The following is a 19,175-nucleotide window of genomic DNA, read 5'->3' on the forward strand; positions in this document are numbered from 1 at the left end:
AAGCGTGCGGAAATATTAGGATGACAGATGCTATATAAAAAAAACTCAGAGAGGTGTATTACTTTCTAACTTGGTTACACGGTGCTGCTAGAAAAAAATAATGGAATGTGGTAAGCACGGAAGCTTTCGGGACAGCAGTGTCCTGTCTGTTGTTTGCAGCAACACATCGCCCGATGGAAACGCCTCCGAGCGCGCCCTCCACCAAAATGGACCAGTGTTGCAGTTTCATTTTGTAACTTTGAATGCCTGCCTTTAGAAGAACTGCCAAAGCATCGAGGGCTTAGCCTCTGATTAGATCTACTGAAGGCGCTGGAATCCAAGCGTTATTCTCTCTTAAAATACGGCTCTGTCTTTATCTTTCTCACTCTTGTCTTTTCAAATCAGACCTGAGTAAATGCTTTCATTTCCTGTTCACCCTCAAATGAAAAGGAATTTTTTTTTTTTTTTTGCCATGAGTAGGGGCAGAGCGGCTGTGAATGCTCTTTGGGGGGGGGGGGGGGAACCGCCTGCTGTGAAATATTTTCAGCAGCCATCACGGAGAACTCGTGTCGCTCGGCTTTCAGTGCTGCCATGTTGCCGTCTCCTCCTTTCCGAACAAGAATTTCTCCCGCTGCGCAAAACTTTGATGAATCCTCACCAAAAAAAACAAACAGTTTTCACAAGCTTATGTTATAGTCGTTCTCGTCACTACTCAGCCGGTCTTTCTGTCCTTCCCCGTGTTTTGCGAGGGGCCTCCTTGGCAAAGCTGAGTGAGTGCCGGGCACTGGCTGGTCCCACGCCATAGTTTCAGCCCTGGGCTCTAGTGATCCAAAAAAGATGGCTTCTGAAGGACCAAAACCCTAATTGACCCTCCTGTGCTGGAAGAAGAAATAGTCTAGTGCCATTCTAAAGAGTTTAGCTTGGATGACTCTGCCTAGAGTTATCAGGAATAATAATGAATTTATAATGTGCCTTTAAAACAAACCTTTGTACGCACAGTAGTTGTTTACCGTATCACACGCTTAAAGGAAATGTGAATAAACGACCAGGAAGGACAAGCGTCTGGCTGCTGTGAAAAGATGATACGTGCAGTCGGAAATGTGATTTCACTGCCTTGTATCCTAAAGCAGTGATGTGGGGAGTGGATATTGAGTGCTCGGGGCATAGAGTTGTGGTGATGTGGTGACCCAGTTTGAGATCTGTTGGGTTTTCCCTCTGCAGTGACTGCCGATCTAAAATACTTCTTTAGAGAAGCTGTGCACTTAACACATGAACCAAAACCTGTCCATCTCTTTTTATTGACACAGGAAATTGAGGCATACGACGGCAGAAAGAACAAGCATAGTTCGAGTAGTCCTAGGATTTGCAGTGTTTAATCAAATTCACCATCTGTGGTGAAATCCAAAAGATGAAATATTTAGTTGGATGCCATCAAAGTCTTATGATGTTATTAAAACTGCAGTAAAGTTCAGCCGAAGTAAAATTAATTTTTGCAGGTGCTGAGTATAAGCATCGTACTCTGAGTCAGTGTCCATATATCAGTGACCCCTGTAGCGTGAACAGGATCCCAACATACTTTACAATACCCGGGCTTGAGGGGCATTCATGAAGCAGCCCGTGGAATGGGTAGCTTGATGGTAGCTTTGTCCTACCTGGATTACAAAGGGGATCGTGTACACTGGCGTTATTTTTACTCAATGAAATTGTGACCTGTCCAAGATTTCAAGAGTAAGGGTCAGAGCCAAGATTCAGACGCCCACTTCCTAGGTATTCTATTTTTCCCTAGCTTTGTGCTCAGCCACGCTTCTTCTGCTGGTCATGATATGGGCAGTCTAATTGGTTGGTAGCCTTAGAAACTGGTAGGAATTAACCTGTGATTGGCTCCTGGTCCCATAGGGTTTGCTATGTGTCGGCCATTCATTAAGCAACCTGTCTTCTCAAGGAGGCATCGCCACCTGCATTATCTCAAAAGATACTCATGGAAATCAGTGGCAGTGTGTTCCCAGCCTAACCTTCTCTCTGTATGATGCTATTCAAGTTGGAAGGTTAAAATCCTCCATGGCAAATCAGCAAATTAATAGCTGACACGGTGAACTAGAGAGAGTCTACCAGATGCGAGATAGTGGAGAGAGGCAGAACATGCAACACGTTTCTCTTCTGCCCATTGCTGGAGGAAGGACCCCTGCAACAGCGTAAGACCTTGCTGAGGACAACGGGCGAGAACTGAAATTTGCTAATCAGTGGACAGAAGTATGACTTTCTGAATGGACACTAGAAGATGCTACTCTTCGCATTTTTACATATCATTCTCTTACCGGTACCTGCAAAATTTTAGTTTTATCTTCCATAATTAAATCAAAGGGATTGTCAGCCCAAAAGGTTTTTGCAACATGCAGGCATCTCCAGTCCACTACACTGGCTCCCCATTCGTTTATGTTTACAGTTCAAGCTTCTCTTACTTGCCTACACATGCATTCACTCTGCAGCTCCTCATTGTCTGTCTTCTCTTCTCTCTCCTTGCAGCCTTCCTTGTGAACGCCGTTCATCAAGCAAGTTGCTCTCATCTGTACCCTTCTCCTCTACTGCCAGTTCCACGCTTTCAACCTGGCTGGGCTGTATGCCTGAGCTGATGCAACTCACTCTCTCCTTGGCCACTTTCTATAGCCTCATGTATGTTTGTCTTGATTAAACTGTAAGAGCCATGGAGCAGGGGCTATCACTTGTGTATCTGTGATAGCAGTTAGCAGCAGCAGCATTTCAGCCAAGCAAGTTAGGCCAGGTGCATATTGTGCCCTAGAGCCTCCAGTAGATTGTGTTTAATAACCTGCAACTTCTCAGTCATTGGTACTGCGTAACTTCTACTGTTACCCTCCTTTCTCCACCTGCCCTATCTAATTATCTTCTTCTCGTAACTAGTGCGGTGCTAGTTTTTCACAGTGTGTGTCTGTGCATGGTGACAGGAAAGCAAAAGGATAGATGCCAAAGTCTTTTTCAATTCTTCATTGTAGTGGAGACGTGTAAAAACTAATGCCCGACTCAGGCCGAGTTTCGCCACTCTTAAAGCGGCTGCCTCAGGGGCTATGAATAAATCATAAAAACATAATAAATAATACAATCAATAAAACACTAAAATGGTGACATACAAATAAATAGTGACATATAAAGTTTGATAAATTTAACGTGAATGGATTTTCTTCCTCCTTGCCAGACAATGCATGCTGTGGGTTTTTTTTTTGTGGTAGCTGTTTACTAGTTTACCAGATTTTGGATTCGACATCCGGGTTCCTAGCAGAGGCAGGGTTTTTTGGTTTTTTTTATATGTTTTTCTTTTCTGTCGGTCAGCACCTGCCAATGATCTTTTCACATTTGCTTTGTGTTGTATTTCCCTCTGAATACACAGCAGAGTATGACGTGTACGGTAAGCTTAGCCTGTTAATGGGAGAAAGGGAACATTCGTTTTTAAAAATGTCATCTTTTTTTTTTGCCTGTGTCAGTGGGGGGTTTTTATTGGATGGGGAGGGTGGAGGCTCATAAAAAGCCTGTTCAATCAATGATGATTAGCTTTTGCTTTTTGCTTGTTGAAGGTTTGCTTGCTTTTAAGAAGAGTTCCATTTATGCTAATTACAGCCTTGGAGAATGTGTTTAAAACAAAACAGAATTTAATCACCGTCAGCTATGCTGATCACCCAAGAGAGGTTGGTGCGGGGCACTTCAGGCCTTGGGAGTAGCAAAGCATTGAAACGTTGCTTTGTGTGTGCAGGTGGTTAACAGAGATAATTAAACTGTGGTGATTTTGAATATTATTCATTATTGCAGGTGTCTGCGTGTCGTTGTCATCGTGCCCCAGCGTAGGATTGTGGCTGGTAATACAGTAAAAAAAAAAAAAAGTGAATTTTCAAAAGTTGCGCGTGCAAAAATTTAGCACAGGCACATGTAAAATAGCTATTTTATAGACCTCCAGGAAATCAGGGGGATTGCGATCTGTCCTGGATTTACGAAGTGCGATCAGGAGCCTGTTCTGAGAGAAGTTCAGAATGAACGCGCTCCACACTGTCCTCGCCTTCATACAAGCAGGAGAGTGGATGCGTGCCCTGCATCTGAAAGACGCACATGCGCGCATACCCACCCATCCAGTATCATTGTGGCCACTGGGGGTAGGGGGTGGGAGTGCACACAGGTGTTCCCTTCCATCTTAGGTGCTCTGGGTAACCTCTTGCAGCTATGAGCCGTTCGGCATGTGTTGAGCGTATCCTCGCATCTCCTTCAGGGAGTGTGAATTCTGATCCCAACAACCAACCAACCAGGTGGCAATGAACAAGCATGGGGACATGGTCCTGAATGCTCTGCCAGGAAAATCTGAGAGTTTGGGACTGTCAATCACCGGGCTTTTCTCCAGGCAATTTACCTTTTTGGGATCCCGGACACACTGGCGGATTCTCTCAGCGGGGTTTTTCGCTCCCGTGAATGGTCTCTGGACCGAGGTGTGGCATAGAAGGCTCTTTGACCTCTGGAGTCTCACCCATCAATCGATTTGGTTGCCTCAGAGAACAAAAAAATCAACAAACTTTTCTCCGTTCTTCAGAGCAAGTTCAAATTCACTCTGGATGCTTTTCTGCTCAAGTGGGATGCAGATCTGCTGTTTGCCTTTTTCTCCACTTCCATTGATGGTAAGGATGGTGCAGAAGGTACTGAAAGACAGGACATATCTTATCCTTTTAGTTCTTTTACCTTGTCAAGTTGTCGGTCCATCCTGCGATCCTGTTGGGATCTGATCCGGCTCTACTAACTCGAGAGGGGTCGTCTGAGCCTCTCCTTCCTTGATGGCATGGATGTTGAGTGCTCGATATTTATGGTAAGCAAACTCGCTAATCCAAGGTTTCATTCCTAGCGAATGCTCCCTTACTTAGCAATACACCCCCACCATTGCTGCTTCATTACACTGGCCCGTCCTTGTAACAAATATGGGGTGCAATGCCGCAGAGAGAAAAGAAGAATGTGTAAAGCATGAGCAGGCAGTGGATGCGCCGAAGGAAACGCCTTAAAAACCCAGCGTTTTCCCCATAATAAAAATAATGAAATAAATGTACACCTTTTATTCCAAACTTACTAAACTAAAATATAAAAAGTAAAATCTGTTAGGACAAAAAGGAAAGGTGAGCGTGGAAGAAAAATGAAAGAGGAAGAAGTGAGTGGTCCAGCAGATTCATCTTCACTAGTGCTGCTTTAATTCAACGTAATTATTATTATTTTTTTTTTCTGCTGGTCCGGAAAAAACCTTGACTTTGTGGATCTTCGCAGCTTTGTCCTACAGAATCTGGATACTGGTGTTTTCCACATGACCAGTTCTTCCATAAACAGCTCTGTGACTTGACAAAAAAAAAGCACTTTGACTTCGGCCAAGAAAGGACTGAATATGTGCAGTCTTCTGCTGATACAGGAACCAGCTGCTCATACCATGCAGCGATCCAAGCCCCAAGGATGCTAAAACGGTACCAAGATTATATGTATCCTGCAGAGGGAGGTCTGCAGTAGCTCCATAAATAAAAGAAATATTTACTGTCCTCCCCTTCAGCACACACACACACACAAAGATGGACATTTTGAAAGGAATGTTTGCTGGCCATCTCCGTGGTTGCAGTGGCATGCTTTTGAAGCTTGCCAAACCAGGCCAGTTTGTAGCCGCAGGACTACAGCGGCAAACCAGACCTGCTCTTGAGTGGTCCCGGACCCATCTGACGAGCCTTTTCCAGCTCCCGACAAAACAGATTTCTAGGAGCCGCATCCGAAGCATTAAGCAACGATGCATGAATTTAATTTGCTGTGTGGTTCGCGGCGTCGCAGGTGAAGGGGGGAGGGAGGCGGAGTTTACCTTCCGTTCTGCAAGGGACAGTTGCCTGGCGTTTTTGGTCACAGTTCTTTGTCCTGACAAATTTGGGGGACAGGAGAAACATTTCATCCCGCTCTGTGTGTGAGCTGGGCATTCGTGAGCGCCCGACCCCAAGATTCAGGGATATTCAGTAGCGCTGCTGATGGCGGCAGGATCATGAGTCTGTGCTCGCATTTTGGAAGCCCTTGAGAGAAACCGTGTTGTGCGCTGCCGTGTGCTGGAGCAAGAGATCATCTTAACGGCAGAGTGGGAACTTGCAAAACATGGCCTGCTGCCCTTTTAGGGCAAAGGGGCATGCTTACATATCCTAGTTTGCTTTCTCTAAATAAGGTTAGAGCATGGCTATAAATGTGTTTTTTTTGTGCATAACAAGAATGGCAGAGATTAACCACCGTACGCAGATGACTCATAAACAAAGGGACTGGCTGCATTTCAATTTGCAACTTCACCAATTTATTAAAAAAAAAAAAATCGGCTTCAGGACTTTGGAAGCTCAAACTCCAGATGAACGGGACAAAGTGGCGTTTCTGCTTCCCAGCCCTCTCAGCTGTGGCCGGTTTCACTTCTATCTCAGAAGCTCTAGATTAATATTTAACCGTTGTGTCTGTCTCCTGCAGCAAGTCCCCTTGCTTTTATAGTGTTCGGCTAACTGCTCGCCAACCTCTCCTTTCCATAAGAAAGAGCTGATATCACAAAGCTCGGATTGTGTGGTTACTTAACGTTTGTAACCCATCCTATCTTAACTGCTTTGTATGTATAAATACCTAGTCTAGCTGCCACCTGATGTGTAAAGAGCCCTCGGATGCTTAAAAAAACGAGTGTTGTAAAAGTGAAAGCTCTGTATTAATTATCTGTGTTCACCTGCTTTATAATTTCCAGACAGACGGGAACATTTTGAGGGTTGGCTACTACAAAGGCAGAAAGCAAAAAAAAAAAAATAAATCCAACATGAGGCCTGTTTTATGCAAACTATGAGGAAATGACCCCTAAGTCCGGGGGGGGGGGGGCCGCAGAAGGTCTTGGTCCTCCCCGGTGCCGGCTGCTGGGTGTAAACGTGGCAGGTAAAGTGAAAACGTTTCAACGGGGTGCGTTCCTTTCGTCAGGTCTGTGGCGCGATCCCCTGAAAAGCACTGGGTCTCTTCTTTTCCATGCGGCCTCTTCATTCACCCGGTCACGTTCGATTCTGTCTCCTGCATTTTCTTCACCTTGTCGTTTCCGTGATCGGCGGCGTGTCCTCTGCCTGAAGGCTGTTACTGCTTTAATTGCATTTTCTCAGAACCTGATGGCAGTGATGATCTGGAAAACTTTGTCTGACTAAATATTCACAGCTACTTCAGCGACCACGTGCAACCCGCAGCTCCTTTGCTGCCTTTTCTTTCTCTGTCTTTGCTGCGTTTTGTTCTAGAAATGGACATAACAGACTTAGCCCCCCCCCCCCGGCACAGCGTGTGACGCCTGGGGAATGTGACTGCATGCCCATGAGTAACAGAGACGTATGGCGCCCCCTCCCCAGTAATGGTCTTAATGAATAGGTTTCAATGCAGATTCCTCGGCATAGCCACCGCTTGCCGGGAATCCTGAACGTGGTCCCCCGCTGGAAATATTTTAAAGAGCTCTGTGCTAGATCCTAGAGCCTGCATGATGCGCCTTTGGGCCGCGGGTGAGGGGGGAAGAGGGCAGGAGTGTGTTAGCATCGCACGGCACAGGCACCTAGTGACCAGGCGCAGTTTGCATGCAGACTGGGGTTTCGGCGGTCCACGGCCCTTAGCTGGGAACCATTGCTGGACCAAGGGTTAAAAGTGGGGGAAGCCTCCCCGAATAGTTGTGAATGAAGGCTTTTGGCCCTAGAGCCCCAGCTGTGCTGGAAGCCTAAAAGAGGAGGAAGAAAAGAGATCAAAAGATGAAAACGTGCTGCTGTGTGAGGAATGCTGGGAAGTTTGCATTTCTAGGACAAAATGCTGCAATACAAGTCTCATTTAAACTTCAGTCAAATGTGGTTGGAAGCTCAAAATCATTTTATCTCATTAGCGGAAGTGTTAAATGGGTGTATCATAGCTCTGGCAAATGGGTAGGTTTGGTTTTTTTTTTTCTGTGGTCTTGAAGTGGAAACATTTCCCCCAGTTTAAAAAAAAATTTTTTTTTTAAATTGATTTTGATGATCCCTAGGACTCCGGCCAGCTGTTTTGTAATGCATATTGGGATATTGCAGTGTATGCCTCTTTCTGTCTCTGATCCCAGCCAGATGTGCCTGGGAAATGTACCTTCCTACCCCTCGCTTGGTTGCATCCATTCCAGTTGTTTGAGTTTTGTTTCTCCATGAAGAAGCAATAATGCCATATAAAAGCTGCGGTCAACATCGGACATCTCAGGGATAGTAAAGAAGGCCACAAACAGACTTTGATTTTATTCCTTTGCAAATAAAATTGATCTGTATGAATTCTTTCATTGCAAAGATTGCAACACTGGAAACATCTTTACCCCAATGTACGGTGCTTGGCAACCCACCTGCCACGAAATCTGATGCGGTATCTGGGCAGAAGTAAAGCCGCTGAGGTGTTTGCTTTGTTGTGTGTGGCTTCTATGCAAAGCATTTTCCAGAGAGATTCGGTCTCCGTAATCCAGTTACAGCTGGCTCTCCTCGTCTGTCCAGGAAAACACTGGCGTTTGTCAGGACTTGAACCTGAGCTGCTGAAGCCTACGGAGAGAGATTAAAAGTCGCCTTGGGTAGCGGCGAGGTCTGGTCTGCTTTTGTGGATCAGTCTCGTCTGGCCTCTTTCCTCGCTTCATTCCAGCTGCAGACCCGTCCTTAGAGGAAGCATCTGCCACGCTCTCTCCACGCTTGTTTTAAAATTTCCCGCAAGTTTATTTGAACGGCTGCTCACACCAAGATTTTTTTTTTTTTGTGGCGAGGGACCCACATTGTGAACAATTTTCAAATCAATCTCTGCCACTGAAGATTGTCTCACCCACTTTAATTGCCTGGTTGAAGCTTGCCCTCCCTCGTAGGGCTGAACCCACCTGGACTTCTAGCTATAGTGAGAGGAATTTGGATCATCCTCTGAAATTTAGTGACTTTATAAGTATTTAAAATCTACCACCAGGGAGAAGTAAAAATGTCAGTTTACCTGGGTATTCCATATCAAGATCAGCAATCATTCAGCTAATAAATCAGTGCTAGATAGATACATACTGTGAATCTGATAACCAGTGCAGTGATTGTGCCCAGATGTAACATTAACATTCATTTGTTCTAGGCTGTCGCCATTGTACAGTTCTCAGTGCTTCATAAAACACTAATTCTCTGTTCCAAAGGGACGTTTAAGTGGCCTGCATAAGTTCATGCAGAGCTTTGGTGGAGGTGGGATTTGAACTTGGACCTGTAGGGATCCATTTTTTTTTTTTTTAACTATCCTAGAATCGCTAGGCCAGGGATGACAAACTCCAGGCCTCGAGTGCTACAACCAGGTCCGGTTTTCAGAATTTCTACAAGGAATATTCATGCAATTATTCCCATTCGCCAGATATCTGGATTAAACAGGTCTGGCAGGTTTTATGTCCATATAACTACCCCTGTCCGAGGAATGGATGGAACTGCCCCTGGGGTACACTGGGGGGGGGGGGGGTACTTGAATCATAAATTCTACCCTTGGCTGACAGGCGGGGCTCCCCACTGCCTCCTGTAATGATTTAACTTGCTCAGAGAGAGAGGTGTGCGGTGCTGGTGATGAGTTGGAAACCTGTTTAGTTTTTTTTCTCTTTTTTTTTTTTTCATCTTTTGCTGTTCTTTTCTTTTCTCCAGACTGAACCCGAAAAGCAAATCCGAACATTTGACAAGGTATGTCTCCTTCCTCCGTGCACCGGGGGGGGGGGGGGGGGGCTGTGGCACACGACCTTCTGTGAACTGCTGTTTATTCCTGGCCTCAGAACATGCTGTGCATTTCACTCTGTATATCCTACATACCTTCTTGGAAAAATGTCAGGCCGGCTTGTCTGAGAACCCTTTCTTCGGAAAACAATTATAGAAGCTATATGCAGTTTTTTTTGTGTTTGTTTTTTAATGAATGGGTGTTTTCTTCCGCTGCATAGTACTTTTTCCTTTTTGCCTTTTAAAACTCAGTCTGATAGCGCTGTCATATATTGAGCGCTAGGGTTTGATTTTTCAAAATGACTCTGTGCCCGTAAAATCCTCAGGGGCAAGTATGCACGTGTGCATAGACACCTCACAAATTCTCGAAGTGGGCTTTTGCACGCAAGTCCTCTCTGAAAGTTTGGGCTGAGGTCTGTGGATATACAAAGTAGCTGCAGACTTTAGCCCTATGCTGGCTGTCGTAGCCTGACCTTAAATACATCTTCTTCAGTTTACAATGCTGCAGGCAATCAGTTACATGTCGGTGCTAGCCTCCCCTGCCATGAGCAGTCCCGTATCTCGTGTACAGAGAGAAGGGTGGAGGGAGAGAGAGACAGAGCTGTGTCTATTCTTGTTCTAGGAATCACATTTCCCTGTAACGAAGTTATGAGACAAAGCTGTCAGTCTGGCCTTGTCTCAGATTGTTCCCTCCGTGGTATGTGAAGGATGCAGAATCATTTTGTATTCCTTGAAATCATTTTTACATATTTTTTTTTTTGGTTTGCTCTTTTTCCTAACTGCAAAGTTTCTTTGAGACACTTGAAGTGATGGGCCCATAGAGCTGGGAACAACTCCTGCAGTTGTTCTCAGCCCGCTCCACTTATGCCCTTCAATGCTGACATTTCAAAACCTTGGCTACTCCAGGATTTGACCCTTTTCTTAGCTGTGAAATTCAAATTGTAGGTTATCCACTTAGTTCTTAGTTGAGATTTACTGAGTATTTTTTCAGCTGAATCCTAATCCGAATGCAGTTCCACTCTCTTAATGGGAAAACTGGCTGACTCCTTGTGCATAGCTCACTTTTATGGAGTATGTTAGAATAATTTAGCACATAAATCCACATCTCCTTGGGAATATTATGGGCGTTGCCAGCTTTCCATTTTCCTTTTGGACCTGCAATTGCATTTGTAGCTAAAATAGGAAATAGCATAGATGACTGTAGAGTTTGAGACGAGTGCCTCAAACAGATTGTGAGCCATGATTTTCCTCCAGGGTTTTAATATCTATCTCGTAGCCTCCAAGACTGGAATCTCTACGCGCCTTGCAAAGATTGTTCCTCGCCACTGCGTTGAATTGCACTAATAACCGATCCTGGAAATCTGCGTCTGTGACGTGACCAGAGTAGACTTCACTCACTGTTTTGCAAATGTGCGTCCTTGCTCATGTGCCACTCCAGATTCAGTGAATAAATAGGTTTCTCAGATGGTACTGATTTGTATTATCTCCTTGTTATGGATTGAAGGGTGATAGAAATTTAGAAATCTTCACTTGTGCAAGCCAGGGTCCTGAATCAAGAGGAAAGTTGTGGGTGAAATGTTTTGCAGGTAGGGGAGACAAGTTAGATTGACTCACTGTTGCCCTACTTTTAGCCTTTAGGGCACAGGTGGCAAACTCCAGTCCTCGAGGGCCACAAACAGGCCAGGTTTTTAGGATATCCACAATGAATATGCATGAGATAGATCTGCATGCTCTGCCTCCAATGTATGCAAAACTATCTCATGCATATTCATTGTGGTTATCCTGAAAACCTGGCCTGTTTGTGGCCCTCGAGAACCAGAGTTCACCACCCCTGCTTTAGGGTGTCCACAATGAATATGTATGAGTTAAATTTTGCATATTCCAGGTCTCCAATGTATGCAAACTTATCTTATGTATTCAGTGTGAATATCATGAAAACCTGACTGTCTCTGGGATCACCAGGGCAGGTTTGGGGAGCCCTGTTTTAGGAAGTACTTGGCATGGAAAAACCCATCAGTTGGAAAGGTTTGGTTTGGAGATCCGGGATCTAGTTCCACTTCTGACCTAGCTGTAAATTATTTTCTGGGAATGGCAGATGTGTTGGGTTTCTTCACACGGTGCTGTGGCTGCAGTTGACTCTGTATTGAAAACTAGACGAGGACAAGCCAGAAAACTCAGAGGAGAAAGAGCCAGGGTGGCCTGGCTTAGCAGTTTGGTTCTGTGAGCCCAGGACTGGAAAGGCTTCCTGAAGCTGTGAGCTTATGAGTTGCTCTTGTAGCTGGATCTGAGATCTGAATGTTATTTTTGGCTTGCCCTCCCTCACCCTTTGGTGCACAGAGATCCAAACCACTGAATGCGATATGGAAAATGAAACTTGTACTCCTGAGGGTCTAATCCGTGTGCTGGTAGAGCCTCTGCCGCATAACCTGCAGGATCCTCAATTCTGGAGCACTTTCATGTCGTCAGATCAATGGAATAAGATTCACTGGATTCGAATCTTCTTTCTTGGCTGCCTGCTACTGCTTCTAATTCTCCTCCCTTTCAGACTTCATCAAATAGATTTAGATTTTATTGATTTATGGATCACTTAGCACAAAAAGAGAGTCCTTAGTCATTGCTTAATCATGTACAATAGCACATAATAAAATATAAAAAAAAATTTAAAAACAGAGAGAAAATAAAACAAATCAACAATAAATAAATCATACAGGCCGATACAGTACAGTGCGGAGCGCACTGTTAACCCGCGTTTGGACGTGCGTTTTCGATGCACTAGCTTTACCCCTTATTCAGTAAGGGGTAATAGTGTGTCGAAAACGCACGTCCAATCCCCCCAAAACTAATAGCGCCCACGATATGCAAATGCATGCTGATGGGCCTATTAGTTATTCCCGTGCGATTCACTAAGTAAAATGTGCAGCCAGAACCCAAAGGTAGGCATTAATTTCTGCCAGCACCGGGAAAGTGCACAGAAAAGCAGTAAAAACTGCTTTTCTGTGCACCCTCCGACTTAATATCATGGCGATATTAAGTCGGAGGTCCCAAAGTAAAAAAAAAAAAAAAAAATCGGCTTGTGGGTTGAAAACCAGACGCTCAATTTTGCCGGCGTCCGGTTTCCGAAGCCGTGGCTGTCAGTGGGTTTGAGAACCGACGCCGGGAAAATTGAGCGTCGGCTGTCAAACCCGCTGACAGCCGCCACTTCTGTCCCTAAAGAGGCGCTAGGGATGTGCTACTGTGTCCCTAGCGCCTTTTTTTACCGCGGGCCCTCATTTAAATACTGAATCGCCCGCTCTCCCGCGACCTTTACTGAATTGGCCTGATAGTTTGCAGGTTATGAGAAATTAACAAAAAGGTACAAGGGGAAGAGGCCAGATGAAGCATTTTTGAAAAGACGGCCATGTCTGGTGTCAAGGGAAATTTTTATTTATTTTTTTCAAGTCTTGACTCAGTTCAGTGACCCCTTTGGTGGAAAACTGAGGCACCTTTCACTTTAGCAGTTCAAGGCACACATTATTCCTTATTGAGTAAGGCTCTTGGGGGAGTGCTTAGTTAAACTGATTGGCACAGGAGTTTCCAGGTATGCACAGGTTGGTGATAGACAGACAAATTAATTATTCACTGGCCTGTGTTACATGAGTTAATGATCTCACTCCTACAGTAGATGTGCACAGGGCACTAAAATCACTACAATAGTTGGAAGTAATTGGTATTCACGTTGGTAGCCGCAGTTGAAAGACCAAGGATTTAGTAGGCCCAGAATGACTCCTGTGGAACCAGAACTGAGGCCTATTGATGGGTTATTTTACAGGCAGGCTCTCACTGCCACTAACCGTGCTGTAGCCGAGGCCTCCGTTTCTAGCGCAGCCTTTCCTGAGCATTACACTTCTCCAGGGAGAAGCAAGTTATAGGGCCCTTCAGCAGAAAAACCGGTCAGGCACGTCCGTGTTTCACATAAATGCTGCCGCCGCACTCAGCCGGCGCTGCCCTCGGCAAGCAAAATTCTTAACTCATAACAGCCACTTACGTTGGAAAGCTCCGGTTTTTTGTTGTTGGCTTTAGCTAATAAGCTGCTTGTAAATTAGTTCTAGGGAGGTGAAGCCTTATGCTGACTTTAACTTCTAAGCTGAAGGGAGAGCAGGGGGACCGTGTTGGATGGTTTCCCCTACTACATTCACTATTCAGTATTTCAGCTTCTCAGTCTGGACAGCTGCATCCATTTTCTCAGCAAAACTTACAAATCGACAGATATACTAGATGTAGAGGGAGAGAGTCACAAGCCCATGTGTCACTTGAAAACAAAATCTGTCTTATTAAATTGGTAAATTAGTAAGAGCTTTCAAGCCCACCTGCACGCCCCTCCCACGCACTTTTCCATGGGTAGGGTCGTGCGCACCACCTGCCTCCTGCGTGGCAGCACAGCGTGGCAGCCAGAGAGCCCTCGGCATAAACTCATGCACCGCCATTTTTTTTTTTTGATCTGGGGATTTCCTCCTTCTCAGATAAAGCCCAGGCCGTGAGCACTCATTCACAGTTCCCCAGGGACTGCTTCTCCCTGCTTCGTGCCCTCTTCTCCCGGTCCAGTCATTCAATCAGCAGTCCTCAGCCGATTTAGCTGCCAGCAAGCACAAAAACATTTAGCCCAAGCCTCTGTCACTTTCAGCACTTCTGAAACGTACTTTTGAAAGACAGGATACGGCCATGTAAGGGGAAAATATTATAACATTACTATAGCACTACATGACATACGCACAAAACGGACAGTCCCCTCTCTATAGAGCTTACAGTCTAATAAGACAAAACTACAGGAGAAGAGACTTGGGGCGACAATGGTTAAAAGAAAATTAATTAATGAGCCTGAAAGCAGGCAATCGGGCCTAAGATTTAAAAGCAGAGCCAGGTCCGGCAGGACATTTTTTCTGCCCCTTCAGTGTCGTCAGATCGGTATTCATAGTAGAAGTGGCTGCTGAATATGCAGGAGGGAGGGCATGAATGGTTCTCAAGTAAGGTTACCATCTGGCCCCAGATTCACGCAACAGGGCCAGCAAATGCCCCGTTGCATGCAGGGGTTTTGTAGTCTTACATTTCTAAGGGAAATCAGAACTACAAGTCCCTGCATGCAATGGGGTAATGCCTGGATGGATCAGCCTTGTTGGGAGAATGTGAAGTCCTAAACCCTATTCTCCCGCCGACCGCCTTTGAAGCCTATCTGGTAGTGGCGATAACACCAGAACAGCGCTGTACACCAGGGTCCAAAGTCTTATAAAGTCTTACCGCTTTATATAGATAGAGATATATAGAAATGGGCCGCTACCTGGAGCCTCCAGAGGGAGCAGAATAAAAGGTCCCCGCTAGACGAGCAGCCCTCTGAAACCAGAACATTTTTGGTGTCTCTGCCTCCCAGCAGTGGAGTAAATCCTTATTTCCCAGAACCCGGCCTAAATTCCCAGCTCCTGGTTTTGTCAGCGTCCCCCCCTTCGGCAGCTGTGAACAGAGAGGCCACGTAATTTTCGGAACTTCTCCTAGGTGTGGTGCTACCGTGGCGGAGACATTTTCCTTGAGAACCAGCTCCCCCCTTCCCCATCGACGCTGCCCCTAATGGCATTCATAAGTAGCTAAGGTTCGTCCAACAAAAGGCACCAGCTCCAGCTTGTTTGACCTTTTATTTTTGGGTATCCGAGCAGGACTAAACCGGCGACCGTGCTGCCGCTCTGAGTTGAAGCGCAGTCTGCTTTTGAGTAGTAATCTGCTATAACTTCCTGATTACTTTTTTTTTTTTTGGCATGGCTGTCGTGCAGTGGGGGTTGGACTCGGGCAGTATCCTGCTACTTGAATCATCCGAGGTTGCTGGGGTAGAGATGGGAGTTACTTCGTTAGCTAATGTGTGCGGCACAGCCAGTGTTCTGTAAACCCAGGGGTGGCGAAGTCCTGCATGTGCTCGGCAAATGCTCACCTGACGGAAATGCATGCATTTGGTCTGAGAACCTGCGTCTTGTGCACAGCGTGATCGACTTGTAGCCAGACCCCATCTGTGGCTGCCGTAAACACGAGTGCTCCTGCTGATAAAAGGTTTCCTAGCAAGGAAAGGGCTTTGGACAGTGAGAGATGTTTTCCCGGGGCAAATGATCTTATCCTAGTATGAATGAAAGCTGTAGTTTTTCAGGGGTGGTAGTCACAAGGTGCTTTATGTTAGGACCCTGCACTCTGTGATGTGCTCGGCAGGGCGCACACTTCAACCCACGGTTGGGAGCAGATTTAATTTCTGTGCTGACTTTGCTGCCAGTGCAGTAAGGAGTGCATACAGGTTACAGAGGTGCATACAGGTTACAGGGGTGCATACAGGTTACAGGGGTGCATACACGCTTCCTCGTGCAACTCCCGTGCTAAAGACAGCATTACCTATTACTCCCTAATGCAGAAGCTTGTACCGTGCTTTTCCTAGCGCCGGAAACTTAACTCCTGCTCAGAGGTGGAGTAAAGTTTCCAGGGTAATGTGAGGCTATGCGTGGAAGCTTGCGTTCCACTGTTGCGACCAGAAGTTGGGATTTTATGCACAGAAAATGTTTTTAGTGCATAAAATATGAAATATGCACACACAAAAGTGCTTTCTGTGCTGAAAACATTTTTTATGCGAATAAATCATATTTGTTTTTTAGAGACACTTTTTTTGTGCACACTAAGACGGTAATTTTTAAACAGGCGCACGTGCACGCGTTTGTCGGCCTGCGGCCAGGGACACGGACATTTTATAGCTTATCCGCTTATGTGGACGTACGCAAATGCCGCTTCTACCGTGTTAATGGGGGGGGGGGGGGAAGGGGGGCATTTTAAAAGACACAGGCGTTGATGCCATTACCAGTTTTACCAGTTCATTCCCAGTACGCTCAGGTAAGGAAAAGAACTTCCAAATCCCACCTAGTTTAACAGTTTCCCTTCTTCCCTTAAAGCCCCGCCAATCTGTCTGTCTATCTTTATTTTATAACTTGCACGTGGCCCGTGGCAGAAGTAAAGTTACGTGGCAGGGGGGACCGTATGTCAGCGCTAGTCCGGGAACATCCACGCCCACACCCCGCCCGTTTTCCTGAGCTTTTCGTTTTGTGCGCGTAGCGGCAGGTCCGCGTGCATCCGAACGTAGCGGCCCAACGTGTCTCACGATTTTGGCGAGCTCTGGGCTTTCGTTTGGCCTTTTCTCTGCGCTCATGTTGGGGCTCGTGTGCGCGGAACTCCCGATGCATTAATACGACCATTCGCCTTCTGAACGGAGAATTAAACGTTTCTTTAGCCTGTGCATTAAGAAACCGCGCGGCGCATTTCGGCGCACGGTTCTGACTCTCAGCTTATTGCATCGGCCCCTGTAGTAGCTGAGCTTGTGACTCATCTTCTGTCCCTGGAAGACAGCTAGAAGCTTTTGCCTGGTAGGAACCAAAAAGAAAGAATTATAGAATAGAGGTAGTTGTTTTCTTTATCCAGGTACTGGTGAAACAGAACACAGTGTTCAGGGCAGGAAAGTGCATGAAAAACTCTTTTATTATCATATTTTCATTCACAGATGTTGTTCGACTGGCATTTCCTAGAAAATCATTATAAAAAGTGTTGTTTTCAGTAGTAGAGATTGCGACCCTGAGAGCAGCATGAACAAAGATAACATTTTCTTTCCTTTATACCCTGGGAGAATGATTCTTTTGGTGCTCTGCAGCCAGGGAGAGGAGAGCTAAACGGCAGCACGGTGTGAACTGAAGAGGGAGGAGTGGAGGGGGGGGGGAAAGAAGAAGAGGGGAGACTGGTAGATATCAAAGAGGAGTCTGAAAGGGGAGGGAAGATAGCAAGGTGGAAAGTGAAGGGGGGGAGGGGGCTAGGAGTGGATTTTAGGGAAGGCGTTTGCCATCGACGTGAGTAAAACATGGCGATGAAACGGCGAGCTTCCCCCTGGTGGGGGGAGGGGGCTGATGTTTAATTTGATTGTCCCTTTCTGCTGAATTGCCGGCTCCGAGTAATTTTCACTGTTTCTGTCACCCGCAGCATACACTTCACTGAAGTGGAACCATTTGCTGTTCCTGTTCCATTAATGCTGAACTTTCAGTTACAAGACCAACTATATAATGCACCACTTTATATTGCAGGGAAGGTAGAATCAATAACTTGATTTCCTCTTCCTGAATGAATACCCTTGGCATGGCGGCTGATTTTTTTTTTTTTTTTAAACCTTTTTTTTTTTCTTTTTCTGAAAATCAGTGAAATTGAGCGAAAACCCTGAAATTGGTGGCATATTCTGGTTGATTAACTGCCGTCCAAGGAGTTCCCTATCTTAGAGATTCCGGTTTGGGAAATAACATCCTGACCCCATTACTTCTAAATTTAGTTTTCCTTTTGTTTAAGCAATTAATATTTTGGTTTTGTTGCTCTGTTTATTTTTCTGGTGAAAACAGGAAATGTTCACTAAAAGGATGCTGGGTAAAAAAAAAAAAAAAATCCAGATGGCAACTTGCATTCTGTAAATTGGAGCATGAAAATAATTCCTATTCTCGTGCAGGCAGTTTACAGATTCCCCCCTCTGGCAACCCCCTTGGAGAGAGAAACACAGCAAAACAAAACCTGCAGGACTGTTTAATTTCCAGAAGAAGTCTCCTACAACATTCGTTGTTAATTAAAGTGATGCAGAGAGAAATAGGAAATATTGGAGAGCATTCAGATTCTTATTACTAGGTTTTATTGAACTTGGAGGAGTAGTTTAGCGCAATGATGATGAAGTTTGGAAAAGTTAGCTAAGTGAAACTCATCTTTGGGCGATGATACTGCATAAACTTTGTTTGAAGACTGCACGGTACTTTGCAGAAAACGCCATTCTCAATTGTATGCTAATGATCAGTGAGCAGTTGTAGGCACTTAGGACTCCACCGTGGATTTTGGTAGCATTTCCCAATAGTCAAGTTGTAGCTTCATGATTTGAGTCCTCTCAATAAACTGCAACCTTAGGGGCAGATTTTCAAAGGGGTACGCGCGTACCCCCCGAAAACCTGCTCCAAGCTCCCCCTGTGTGCGCCGAGCCAATGTTGCATAGACTGCCGATGCGCATAAGTCCCGGGGCTTTCCTGGGGGGCGTGTCATCGGGGGTGTTCCGGGGGCGGGGCCGTGGCCTCCGGACGAGCCCCCGGACCGGAATATGGCGCGTCGGCAGCCGGCCCGGCGGGTGTAACTTTTAGAATAAAGGTAGGGGGGGAATTAGTTAGGGCCGGGGGTGGGTTAGGGAGGGGAAGGTGGGGGGAGGCGGAAGGAAAGTTCCCTCCGAGGCTGCTCCGATTTTCTTTGTTATAATCATTGGTCTCTATTTCACAGATTTTATACAAAAACATTTTTGAAATTTTTAAGAATAATTTTTTTTCTTTTGTTTAGTCAGTGACAAGGAAAGATAACACTTATCGTTTCATGTTCTTTTCTGAGCGATTAAAC

At 45.6% G+C, this 19,175-nt stretch overlaps 1 protein-coding gene across 8 annotated transcripts in view; it reads left to right on the plus strand.

The window, feature by feature from the left end:
• Window positions 1-19,175, plus strand: part of ARHGAP26 (Rho GTPase activating protein 26) — a 357,099-nt gene that overhangs the window by 317,543 nt on the left and 20,381 nt on the right. For all 8 annotated transcript variants that reach the window (XM_029583880.1, XM_029583876.1, XM_029583877.1 and 5 more), the window contains one exon: window positions 9,666-9,701. In XM_029583880.1, coding sequence (XP_029439740.1) covers window positions 9,666-9,701 — 36 coding nt within the window. The remainder of the gene's footprint in view (window positions 1-9,665; window positions 9,702-19,175) is intronic.

The sequence above is a fragment of the Rhinatrema bivittatum genome, chromosome 18 (genome assembly GCF_901001135.1).
Source record: "Rhinatrema bivittatum chromosome 18, aRhiBiv1.1, whole genome shotgun sequence".
Lineage (NCBI taxonomy): Eukaryota > Metazoa > Chordata > Amphibia > Gymnophiona > Rhinatrematidae > Rhinatrema > Rhinatrema bivittatum.